We start from the raw sequence: 12,596 nt of genomic DNA, 5'->3' as shown, positions 1-12,596 counted from the left end.
ATTTATCACAATTTAATGTACTTAAAAAAATTTCATTCATAGTATTTAAATTGCTTTACTTTGGGCTTAGAGTTTTTAATTTGTCCAATGCACGAACCAACCAACACCTCCAAGAAGTAGGAAGACCTCATCACGGATCAATTTAGTAGTCCGATGTGACGAAGTTAACTGCGCAGTAAATGAAAAATAAGAAAGATGTCATTACGTTCGGGGTACTCAGCTGTGCAGTGGTTGAAAATACGAAATATGTCATTACGTTTGGACTACTAAAGGATATTTATGGTAACCCGTGCTGAGGCCTGCTCTTTTCTAGAAGGTGTTGAACAAACACTTTGCGTTTATTCAATCTTTCTTGTAGAGAAGAACATGTTTGTAAAGAAGAAAATGGAAAATTTACTCTCGGCATTGTAGTAGATTTTAAAATCATTCTAATCGGCTATCCAAGCAGACGATTTCTCATATCTTCTTCATAATCTTCTTTCAAGAAATACTTACTGCATATTTGTGCATATTTATATTAACTGGGTCATTTCTTTTGAAATATTGAAGCCATTTTTTAGGTAGTTGTTCATTTACTTTAGAGGACACGTTGAAATTTTATTTTTCCCTTTGTGTTTCGATCAGAATTTTTGCAAATTGCAATCGCGCAAACTGGCATTTTGTTAATAATTTTAAATTTTTGTAATTCACTGCAAAAAAACAGAGGAAAATCATTATCGAAAACAACGAATGTCTTGGAATTAGTTAGGCCAAATGCTTCGTTCTTGAATTAAAAGTTCAAGCTTTGCACCGCCGTGATGTCGCAGAGGAGAATTGGAGGTTTGGCGCAGCGAGAGTTTCTTCAAAGGAGTGAACCAGCCCTACTATTCTCTCTTTAGCCTTGGTATACTCTCGACTGCTAATGACAACACAGGAGAGACGACGACCATGAGCAGCTTTCAAGATCACCACTCAAAAGTCCGATGATCTTACTATACAGCTTTCCCGGCTTCTCACAAAACAGCGATGGGTATAATGTTATCCTTTCATCGAGCTCTATCACAGATAAAATTCTGTTGGGGAAGTCTGTTGGCGTGTCTACCGCTACAGTTATTTGATTCCAATTCGCTAGTATACAAGACATGTTAACTCGAATCTATGTTGGGGTAAATTTTCATAGAGGAAGGTTGACAACACAGGAGAGACCACGATCATGAGCAGCTTTCAAGATCACCACTCAAAAGTCCGATTATCTTACTATACAGCTTTCCCGGCTTCTCACAAAACAGCGATGGGTATAATGTTATCCTTTCATCGAGTTCTATCACAGATAAAATTCTGTTGGAAGTCTGTTGGCGTGTCTACCGCTACAGTTATTTGATTCCAATTCTCTAGTATACAAGACATGTTAACTCGAATCTATGTTGGGGTAAATTTTCATAGACGAAGGTTGACAACACAGGAGAGACCACGATCATGAGCAGCTTTCAAGATCACCACTCAAAAGTCCGATTATCTTACTATACAGCTTTCCCTGCTTCTCACAAAACAGCGATGGGTATAATGTTATCCGTTCATCGAGTTCTATCACAGATAAAATTCTGTTGGGGAAGTCTGTTGGCGTGTCTACCGCTACAATTATTTGATTCCAATTCGCCAGTATACAAGACATGTTAACTCGAATCTATGTTGGGATACATTTTCATAGACGAAGGTTGACATAGACGATAATACTCGCCAAACAAACCCATTTTCTTGGAACCATAATTTGTTTACAGTATAGAAAATGACCATAAAATTACTTTTGTCAGATTCTTTATTAAGTGAAGAAAGTTTTGAAGAAGTGCTGTGTCCTAGATTAAATTTACATTACAAATAATAAGCCAGACTATTATTCAGAAACTATTCAAACCAATTGTTTCCTAAATTAGAAAGATCTATTTTAAAGGTACATCGTTTCTTGACTTAAAAAAGAATTTTAAAAATACTATTTTTTGTTTTTGTAGATACATGGAGCTAATACAAACTATTTCCATTTGATAAATCACAGTTTGGGGTGTGTGTTAACTCATCTTGCTGTACAACCTCTTTGCAATATCAGACACATTACATGTAAGTAGAATTTAGTTTTTGAATGCTTTACCTACAGTTACTGAATGAAACATGCAATACTTAGGGCATTTTCTAAGGAATGCGTTCTTTAAAAAAATTTCCATGATTTTTTTTGTTTGATAATTGGCAGCATTGTTCTCATGGGTATCATCCAGAAAGTTAAAAAATTATGTTTATACAAAACTTCAACTACAAAGGCATGCTTCTTTAAACTATTTTTCAATCCATAGTATTCAAAATCCCTAAAGTTTTCACCGCTTACCAATCACTATTTTTAGGTGCAACTAAGCTAACCAGTTAAAGATCCACTTATGAAAATTTTCAAACTAAACTAGTTATATATATACATTACAACAATTCAATAGCTAGAGGATATCAGGATATATTCACAGTAAATATAAATATTTACCTAACTAAGAATGTATCAGAACTATAAATATTATACTAAGAAATAAATACAACAGCATTTAAAGTCCGAAAAAATCAAATTCAATAACTAATTAAAGTCTCTTATAATAATGTTTAAAAAAATTCAGTCCAATATAATACAATACAAAAGATATTACTATGCATTAAGTTTAAATTTTAAGTAGCGCAAGCAAAGCAGTTGACTAAATAAGAGAGGAAATTATACATTACGGAATTCAAGTAGTTATTCCAAATTGTAATACAACGGATAATAGCGTATTAAAAAAAAACAAATAAATAAATGATAAATGAACACAAGGGTCACCAAGTGAGGGGGAGGAACCCTCTCATATTAAGTTGAGGACAACTATGACAAAATCAGCCAAACATTTATTACCAACTGAGACATAACAATAAGATAAAAGCAGAAAAAGTATAAGTTAAGTATGAGTGTGCACAAAGCAGTGTTCGAAGCTTCTTAAATACTGAAGAAAGGCACAAAGTCGCCGATCTTGTGTACGTCATCCAGCTAATTCCTTCGGCGACTACGCACCTTGCCTGGCGCCACACATTATTAGATATTTTGGATAATGATGTTGATTTTCTACAATATAAATATAGTGCCACTTCCTTACACAATAATATGCTTCAAGGCAAACAGGGTTTGGTTTTCCGCTTTTAAAAGAAAGCAAAAATTTGAACCATACTACGGTTAAAAGGAATAATAATTATTTTCAACAATGGTACAATTTTCCTTAGGTTGCATTTTATTTAAAAACCGTTGTCGAACAACCGACCCAATTTTTACGTTTACGAATAATAATGTTCAACTCTGAAGCCTTGTAATTTTGAACCCAATCCAGAAGACAATTGAACTCCTGGGTCAAGTATTGGGAGAAATTTGTCTTCGATGGATACATTTTGATGGAGCCAACCCGCATTTGCGTTACATGGAGAGGAAGACCACGAGAACCTCCCACGGTTAGCCTGACGGCAAAGGGACTCTAACTTATGATCCGTCTACCACTGAGGATATTTCACTTCAGCACTGTGGTCGGAGCAAGCCGGATGCGGATTCATATCGACCATCGCTGGGATTCGAACCCGGTTCACCTCATTGGAGGCAAACGCTTTATCCCCTGATCCATCGTGGCTCTTCTGAGGTTGTAATAAATATCACTTTAAAGCTAATATGAGGTTTCTTCAATCCCTCCAACCGGAGTTTATCCCATTGTAATTTTATGAGATTTTAGCGCAAAAAATACCTTGTGGGGTCTGATGAAAGGCAAACGGAGGGACGATCTTGTGGAGTTCTTAACTCTCATGGATATAGATGTTCTTCATGATGCCTACTCCCCTCTCACTTTTGATTTAGCAATCAGCCACTTCTGGATTGATTAGATTCTAGCTAATGTTACATTGGATATTAGGGCAGGTTGAGGGCTGTGAAACTTTTAGATATCATTAATTTGCCACCATGCTCACTGATTTAGAAAGAAAAGGAATAACTCTTTCTATACAAATTAAATACGCAGATTTAAAACAAATTGAACTGAGCGTAAATTGCTTCACAATCTATGGAAGAATTGAATGAAATAAATACAGAACAGAAGCTTAATACTTTTATCACAAAAATCACCAACGAAATCATCATAATACACGCAATTAGTTTAAGAAAAAGATATGCAAAACCCACAAACTTGAAAAGAGAAAGCCTTAAGTGGTGGACTTTAGATTCGTCTATTGAAAGAAAACGGTTTAGAGTTAAAAGAAGATTATTTCAAGCTGAGAAAGATATAAAAGAAAATCGATGATAAAAAAGAAAAAGCAATATTTGAAAAATTAATAACAAAAACTAAGAAAGAAAAACTTAATTACTACTTATCCGATATAGAGACGTAAGATTGCTTTGGACCTGGCTGTTATATAGTCAGGGGAAAAATTAAGAAAACAAGTCATACAGAAGACCTCATAATCAGATGAAACTCGCACAAAGTCGCGAAAGGACATAATCAATTCAATTCTTCAATACCAATTTATGCAGAACCTGGAAGACAGATTTCCATTACCGACTTTATAAAAACTTGATCAACCATTTACAAAAGAGGAAGTGCAATAAGGTATCAATGACATAAAAAGCAATAAAGCTTCAGGCTCAGATTAAATTCCTCCGGAAATAACTAAAGCCTCTTTCAATATAGAATCCACATGGTTTACTACTAAAATACTTAGCAAATGCTTTAAACTTAGATACTTCTCAGCAGACTAAAAAATTGCCAAAATTGTACTAATCCCTAAAACTGGCAAAGATCAGTAATAACCAGACAGCTACAGAACTATATTTTTACCTCTGGTGTTGGGCAAGGTCCTTGATAAGCTATTGAAAAAAATATTAATCGTCTACCTGTAAAATACCAAATTACACAATAATGTTCAGCATGATTTCAGAAAACATCAATTCATCCAAACAGCTATGAAAACTCATAAATGAAAGCAGCAAGATCTGAAAGCACGTATACAGTTGTAATATCTTTGGAAATAAAGGGAGCTTTTGATAGCATCGTATGGAAAAATATAATTGATGAATTGAATTGGGTGAGATCTATAAATATTTTGACAAATCTTATACAAAGTTTTCTCTCCAACAGGCACATCATAAATATAATTGGTAATGAACAAACTTTGCTGACGATTTCCTTATTTTCATTTCGAGAGAAAATTTTGACAACTTAGCGATCGATTTACTCAAAGATTATGAGAACTGGGCAAATTACCAAAATATTAAATATAGCATCCAAACTGCCAACACAATAATCTTCCCAAATAAAAGCCACATTGCAAGATAGCCCACAATTAAATTACAACCACAAAGAATACAAATTTTACCATTCATAGATTATTTGGGATTGAAACTCAACAGTTGGCTCTCCTGTTTGCACCATCTAAGCTCATGCTTGTGAAAATTGCAACACCATGAAGGAATCGTCATAATTGAATGAAATTTAATACCCTGTTGAGTGGTAGTGGTACAAATAAATGATTAAACTTTCAAAGCAAGCAAACTATAACAAGAGATCGAAATCAGTATTTTGTGAAGACACCACGCTCTGCAATAAGTGCTGCTACACGACGTGGCATAGAGTCAAGCAAATTTTGAATGTCTGTCTGAGGAAGAGCATTCCATATTGTTTGGATGCGTAGGGAAAGTTCGTCTGTAGAAGCAACAGGACGAGGATCATGAATGAGACGCCGACCAACGAAATCTCACACATGTTCAATCGGAGACATATCCGGGGAATACGCTGGCCAAGAAAGAAGTTGTACCTGCCGCGATGCAAGGAAGGATTGAACAGTCCTAGAAATATGAGGGCGGGTATTTTCCTGTTGAAATACAGCGCCTGGGAAGACTTGAAGGAAAGGAACAGCTTTGGGGCGTAGAACTTCACTGAAGTACCGATTGCTGTTCAGATTACCTACAATTCGTAGCAATTGAGATCGTCCATGATATGCTATGGCACCCCAGACCATAATTCCGGGTGTTCGTCCACTGTGGCGTTCGATAATGCACTCCGGAAGGTGGCGTTAACCGGTATTGCGTCTGACACGAATGCGGCCATCATGGTACCACAAATTAAAGCGGGATTCGTCAGAAAACACGACGCGCTGCCAATCAGCACGCCAGTCCCTATGCTGATTGGCCCATTGTAGTCGCAGGCAGTGATGGTTTAGCGTGATCCTGTATAAAGGAGTCTTTGCGCGCAGTCCACGCTGCAGCAGACGTCTACGAATTGATGAAGCGAACAATGAAGCACCTGTAGCTATTGACCACTGTGCTGCCAGTTGTCTAGAGGGAGTCGTACGGTCCGTCAGCGCCATGCGGTTCAGGTGTCTATCATCTCGAGCTGACGTGACATTTCGGGGTCCACTCCCGGATTTCCGAGTCGTCCGACACTCGTCCGTCCACTGCTGCCAAACACGCATCCCTGTGCTGCTGTTACGCTGCACACGAGCGGCTAATACACGATAAGACAATCCAGCTTCACGAAGGCCGATGATTCTCCCCCGTTCAAACTCCGTAAGTTGTTAAAATCTCGCTCTCTTTCGTCGAAGAGGCATAAGTAATGACTGAGTTAACGTTTACCACTAGCAGATTACCAACGATAACCATACACGCCACGCTACAGTCGTCTATTTATTCGGATCCATCCGCCGTTCAGAGGGCGCTGCTCAGCATACGCATGCGCTACGGGTCTGAAATTCTAATCATTTTCATATCATGCTCTACTTTGCATTTCCTGAAAATTTCAGCTCACTCGCGTAAGTCCTTCATGGTGTTGCAATCTTCACAAACAAGAGTTTTGATAAACAGCACACGAAAATCGTTAAGTTTCACTTTTCTTATTAGGAAATTCGCGTAGGTTTACTCAATTCGACAGAACTTGCTTAGGCTTATTAGAATAAACTTTAAATAGTTGATTTTTAATAAGCATTCACTATTCTAGACTTATTTCAAATCGCCAAAAGCAAGATAATCGAGCAATGAATCATCCTGGAATGAATTATGCCCGAAGCTATGAAGTTTCACTGCAAAAAGCCAAAGAAGTGTCAGACTGTTTATAAAGTATTGAAAACATTTTAAATTTTTCTTGCACATTGCTAAACAACGGTTGATATTTGAAAAAACTGGATTATTCAATTTACCTTCTACATTGTTGTATTTTTACTATACTGTGTCAATGAAAAATTAAGCCTTTTGCCTGCTATATTTTATTTATATCCAAACTAGCTGAAACAGCATCACTAAATTTGTCTTTCAATTTTCTCTAGCAAAAATAATTGTTTGTGTGCAATGGGGCATAACTAGCATATTTAAACTCGTTTTTTTCATTTATAATAAGGCATAATGCATTCTTTTGACAGATCTGGATGCTGCAGGGCCAAGGTTTAAATCAATACTACGATTCCTGCGACCATCGAATACCGACGCTTATTTCGTTGAAGCAATTCATACTAATGGAGCTATTTCAGAAAAAGAAGGTACTATTAATATAAACTACTTTATGAAGTTGTTAAGTTACTAAATTATCAACTTAACATCCCCCCTCAATTACTTTTCACATGCAAAGATGTTATTTTTTTTTTAATTTTCGAAATATTTATATGGCATCGAAAGGTAAATCTAAATTTTAAATTTTTTTTAAAGTTAAATAAAAGTAATTTTTTTCTTTCATTTAAAAAAATCATTTAAACTTTTTTCCGATTGTTTCACTTCGATTATAAGATACCATCAATATTTAATTGGTTAACATAAATTTTAAGGGAATAGTTGCTTAAAATTTATTTATTATTTTATGAAAATAATGCATTTAAAAATGCATCTTTGATTATAAAATGCGCTTTTTTTTCTTTCAAAACACTATAATTACACATAATTAAACAATTTGTGTTCATTCAAATATTTTTTTGTCTGTTTCAATTCCAATACTTACAAGCACAATACAACAATTCAGATACTTACAAGCGTTGCTTGTCACCATCGGCAGCTATCATTTACTGTGATTGGCTGTTTTTTTTTATTAAATACTTTTTTTATTAATTATCAAATCAAAACATCAAACTAATTTTTTTCAGAACAACATTTGCTATCAAGTGACTTTACGCACTCAAAATAAACTTACAAACTCAAAATAAATAAACAAAAAATAATCAAATATTTTTTTTCGGGATTTATTTTCTGATGTTAACAAATGTGAAAGTTACCACTATAATAGAATATTAATGCAAATTTTGTGGGTTTTTTCATAAAGAGTAAAAAGTTAGAAAAAAGTGAATGAATTGTTGAAATAAAATATCGCAAGAACTTATTTCGATTAATTGTTTGAATCAAAAATATTTTATTTTTTATTATTTTATAAACGATGTTGAAAAACCGACGCAATTCTGCGTTTGCAACTATCTATGTTAACTCTGCAGCTTTCGTAATTTTGAACACAAACCAGGAGACCAAGGAACTCCTGGATCATAATGTGGGACAAGCTACTCTTTGTAGTGGACTTTTCGATGGAACTAACCCTCATTTGCGTTCCGTGGAGCAAAAACCGACGAAAACCTTTTATGGTCAGCGCGACGGTAAGGGGGGGATTCTCACCCATGATTTACTTAGGACTGATGATGTTTTATGACAGCACTGTGGTTGGTGCGAGCTAAGAGCAGAATTCGTATACACCAGCCAAAACAGGTATTCGAACTTGGATGACCTCCTTGAGAGGGGAGTGCTCTATCACCAGAGTCACTGTGACTCAGAATAAAACATAAGAGCATTTTTGAATTCATTATTTTTGTTTAATATTCTTTTATGTCCAAGAATTTTCATTCATTTTTCAGGAGAAGGATTAATACCGCCTATTGCAGATATCGATTATTATCCAAATGGAGGTCAATTGCAGCCAAAATGTGTAAAGGGAGCAAGATTTCGAACTGAGACTGGAGAAATTGATACGGGTAAAACATTTAAGCAAAAAATATGCCTATGTAATTCAACCGGTTTCATATTGAAAAATATGTGACTTACAGTGTGCCAAAAAGAAGAGAAAAAAACCCACTCTGAATAACTTTTGTTCTAATGATTTTATTTTCACGTTCTCGTACTCATTCTTAATGGTTTGAAAGGGTGAGCTCAAATCTGCTAATTAATAAGTGCAGACTATATTTTAAGTTGCGAATTCAGACACAAAAAAACGTTCTTTCTCTGAATAAACATGCCTTTTTTTCAACGGATTCGGATTTCTGACCTCCAAAATATCGGGGGTGGCCGCAATCTGAGATATATGGTCCCAACAGTTTGGTCAAGAGAAGGTTCCAACGTTTGGACTTCTTAATGTTAATTTTACTTTTTACGTACTTCGCTATATCTCGAGAACATTTATTGTTTGCACCCAATAATAAAATTTGTTTATCCGAAGATAATTCTATGAAAAAAAAAAACTTCAAGTAAATATTTATTATTTTTCATTATTTTATTTAAAAATGGTCAAAAAAAATTTTGTATTGTAAGGTGTACAATTTTTTTTGCTCCATTTTAAAAAATGTAATTTTATATAGCAAAATACAAAATCAGGCGAATTGTTCGTGATAAATGGAATTTTAAGTATCCAACTTTTCTGGAATTCAATTTGATGCAGCTATCTTCAACATTTTAAGGCTCAGGAAACCGTATCCAACGAAAAAAAGGTATGTTTATTCAGAGAAAGTTCGTTTTTGTGTGATTTCGACACTTAGATATCGTCTGCACCAATTAATTAGCATATTTGAGGTCACCCCCTCGAGCCATTAAGATTGAGTCCTAAAAAGTGAAAATCCGATCATTAGATCAAAAATTATTCAGGGTGATTCGTTTATTTTTCGTACTGTACAAAGATGGGTTAAACGATGATGCGTACACTCACTAAGTTTTGGGACATATTACAAATTCCTAATATGTGTCTCTTTTGAAACTAGGCACGCATCCCAATGGTAATTCATCTCATCCGATGCTTATTCAATAACAAGTATCAATGTTAATTACAGCAGCAATGTTGTTGCCCTTGGGGTACATAAACGTTGTCCTTATGCACCCCAATGCCAACAACATTGCTGTCGCCAGACATTGATAGAAACATGCTATTTTTTGTATAGGTGGAACAGGGGGGGGGAACCATTGGGAAGAACTNGAAACGAAACTCCTCACTTTAACGCCACACAACAACTACCCTTCTAAGCAGATCGACTGTTTTTTGCACTCTACACATCGACAACAGCGCCACCTCACCGCTCCCATATCCTATTTGCGCATGCCCGCTCTTCTGTGAGTTTCAAGCAAATCAAATATTAGAGAATTGGAGAATCACTACTTATGTTTGAGGCTTTGCATCTCGATATCTATCAATTTGTGGACTTAGTCTAAAAGAGAACTTTGGATCAGAATGTTTTGAACACATTAAATTTTCAGCTAATTTGAAAGATAAAAAATTTTTATAAGTTTTGTGTGGGACCCTTTGATTTAGCAGTTCCAGTTTCTTTTGTGCCCCTTTCTACTGATAACGGTAATTTATAAATATTAATTTGACATGTTAGTCTACATCAATTTTAAGCAGGTTTGGAAATGGTATTTCTTAGGTGATTTTTTAATGAGATTTTCATCAGTATACGTTGTTTATTTTCGTTTTATAATTTGTTTTGCTTTATGTGAATGTATTGTGAATGTGATTGTATTGCTTTATGAATGGGATTTTCTTTCTTCGATACTTTAAGTATTTTTTTTTCCTTTCCAAATGGGTCTTCGTGACACGAATAACAATTTTGTTTTATTAAACAATTACTCTAAGAAAAGATCAAACAGCGATGTAGGTTGTCCTCTGAAGAAGTCCTGTGTTGTGATCATGTTCCGTTTCCTCTATTTTAATTTACAAAGTATTTTGTCTCAAATTATATCAGTAATACCTTAACTTACTTGCCCTGTCTATATTAATTTTTTTTCGTTCTTAAACACATCTTTACACCAAAAATTTGCTTTAAGAATATTACTTAAAGCATCCTTTAGTTGTTGTTGAATGCGCCATTTAAGCAGCTTTAGTTTTAATTTAGAAACTTTAAAATGCTTCGTATTGTTTAGAAAGTTGCACTGAGGTTGTAATTAATGGAGTTATATATTCGTTAATTGGAATTTTGTTCTTATGATACGATATTGAAAGCAAAAAGATACCTTTGCCTGGAGTTTGCTTCTTTTTTCATTCTGTAACCAATTACATTCAACAAAAATAATGCTCAGTGGTGTTAAATCTTTTGAACTTGAAGAGCAATTTACTTTTTCTTAAATCTCACTGTGAAAAAGAAATGTTTTTTTTTACGTCCTTCAGTTGTTTGAAGATATGCTTTATCATAGAAAGAAATTACTCAAAAACAATAGTGCGTGGAGTCCCTCCGCACGGAGGAAGTGAAACTTCGTAATGTGGAAATGAAAATAGGAAGGGTTAGAAATTAATTTTTAGTGAAATCATATTGTTTCTTTAAGACAAACTTTATTAACATTACTTACAATTCATAATTGATCGAATCCTTTAATTATCATTTTCGAGTGGAGAAATATCCAAATCTATAACATTTACAATGGGATTATGATAATTTGATAACTAAAGTAAGATACGAAATGTTTGAGTTCTATTTTTTCAATATTTCTTGCAAAAACTGCATAAATGGTAGTTCCCCCTTTGGTTGTTGGATCATTCCTACCATTTATCCTTTCCAATCCAAATTTGTCTTTAAGGAAGGCTAATAATGTTTCAGCTTCAGGTAACGAGAAATTCACATTAAAATCTCGTGCAAGGATCACAGGCCGCTCGTTGCCATGGTAGCGTTAAACGTTTAACGCAACCTTGTTGGAAGTCGCATTAGAAGTTTCACTTCAATAAAAGTTACAATAAATAAATTAAGGTTTTTAGTTCGTGAATTCTAAGTATTTAACACATGTAGCAATTTTTATTTATTTATATTTTTCTCTACTTTTTCCAATTTCAAAAAAATGGTCTCATACTTTAACATTATTACCATTATTGGTTTTTTTGGTTTATAAATTTTTTTTTACGAAGTTCGAAGTGTGAAACATTATATTTGCTTGCTTAATTATATTTGTAAATAAATAAATAATGGTCTTAAACTTATTTTCACCTCTAATAAGAGAAATGCTTAAATTTTTCGTTCTTTTCAGTGACATCTCAGAGTAAAAAGAATAGTTGTAACCACAATCTGTCATTTTTCTACTATATTGCCAGTTTCAACAAAACCTGCCAATTCTTAGGACGCATCTGCGATAGTTATGAAGACTTTAACGCAGGAAAATGCTCCAGCGCACCTGTGTGCAGAATGGGTTTCTATTCCAAGAAGTTACCGAATCTCCCTGCCCATTCTAAATGCTACCTGAAAACTTCAGCCGAGTTTCCTTACTGCCTTGATTAATGCAACAGCTACAGAGTGTCCGAAATTAGATTGATGTTCTTAAAAAATTATAATTAAAATAATGGTCAAAACTGGTAAATAAATCAATAAATGTTGTTTAAAAGTCA

General features: G+C 34.5%; 1 protein-coding gene across 1 annotated transcript; it reads left to right on the top strand.

Moving 5' to 3' along the window:
* Positions 1–1,985: 1,985 nt before the first annotated feature.
* On the top strand, positions 1,986–12,596 carry LOC107454325 (lipase member H; the record flags this gene model as incomplete). The annotated part of the gene is given in 4 exon segments (XM_071184596.1): positions 1,986–2,091; positions 7,420–7,536; positions 8,884–9,000; positions 12,242–12,596. Coding segments are annotated over 4 exon segments (588 nt in total), but the record flags the coding sequence as incomplete, so codon positions are not given.

This window comes from Parasteatoda tepidariorum, chromosome 8 (assembly GCF_043381705.1).
Source record: "Parasteatoda tepidariorum isolate YZ-2023 chromosome 8, CAS_Ptep_4.0, whole genome shotgun sequence".
NCBI classification, from domain to species: Eukaryota; Metazoa; Arthropoda; class Arachnida; order Araneae; family Theridiidae; genus Parasteatoda; species Parasteatoda tepidariorum.
The sequence above is the reverse complement of the archived record's forward strand: the minus strand, read 5'-3'. Positions and strand labels throughout refer to the sequence as shown.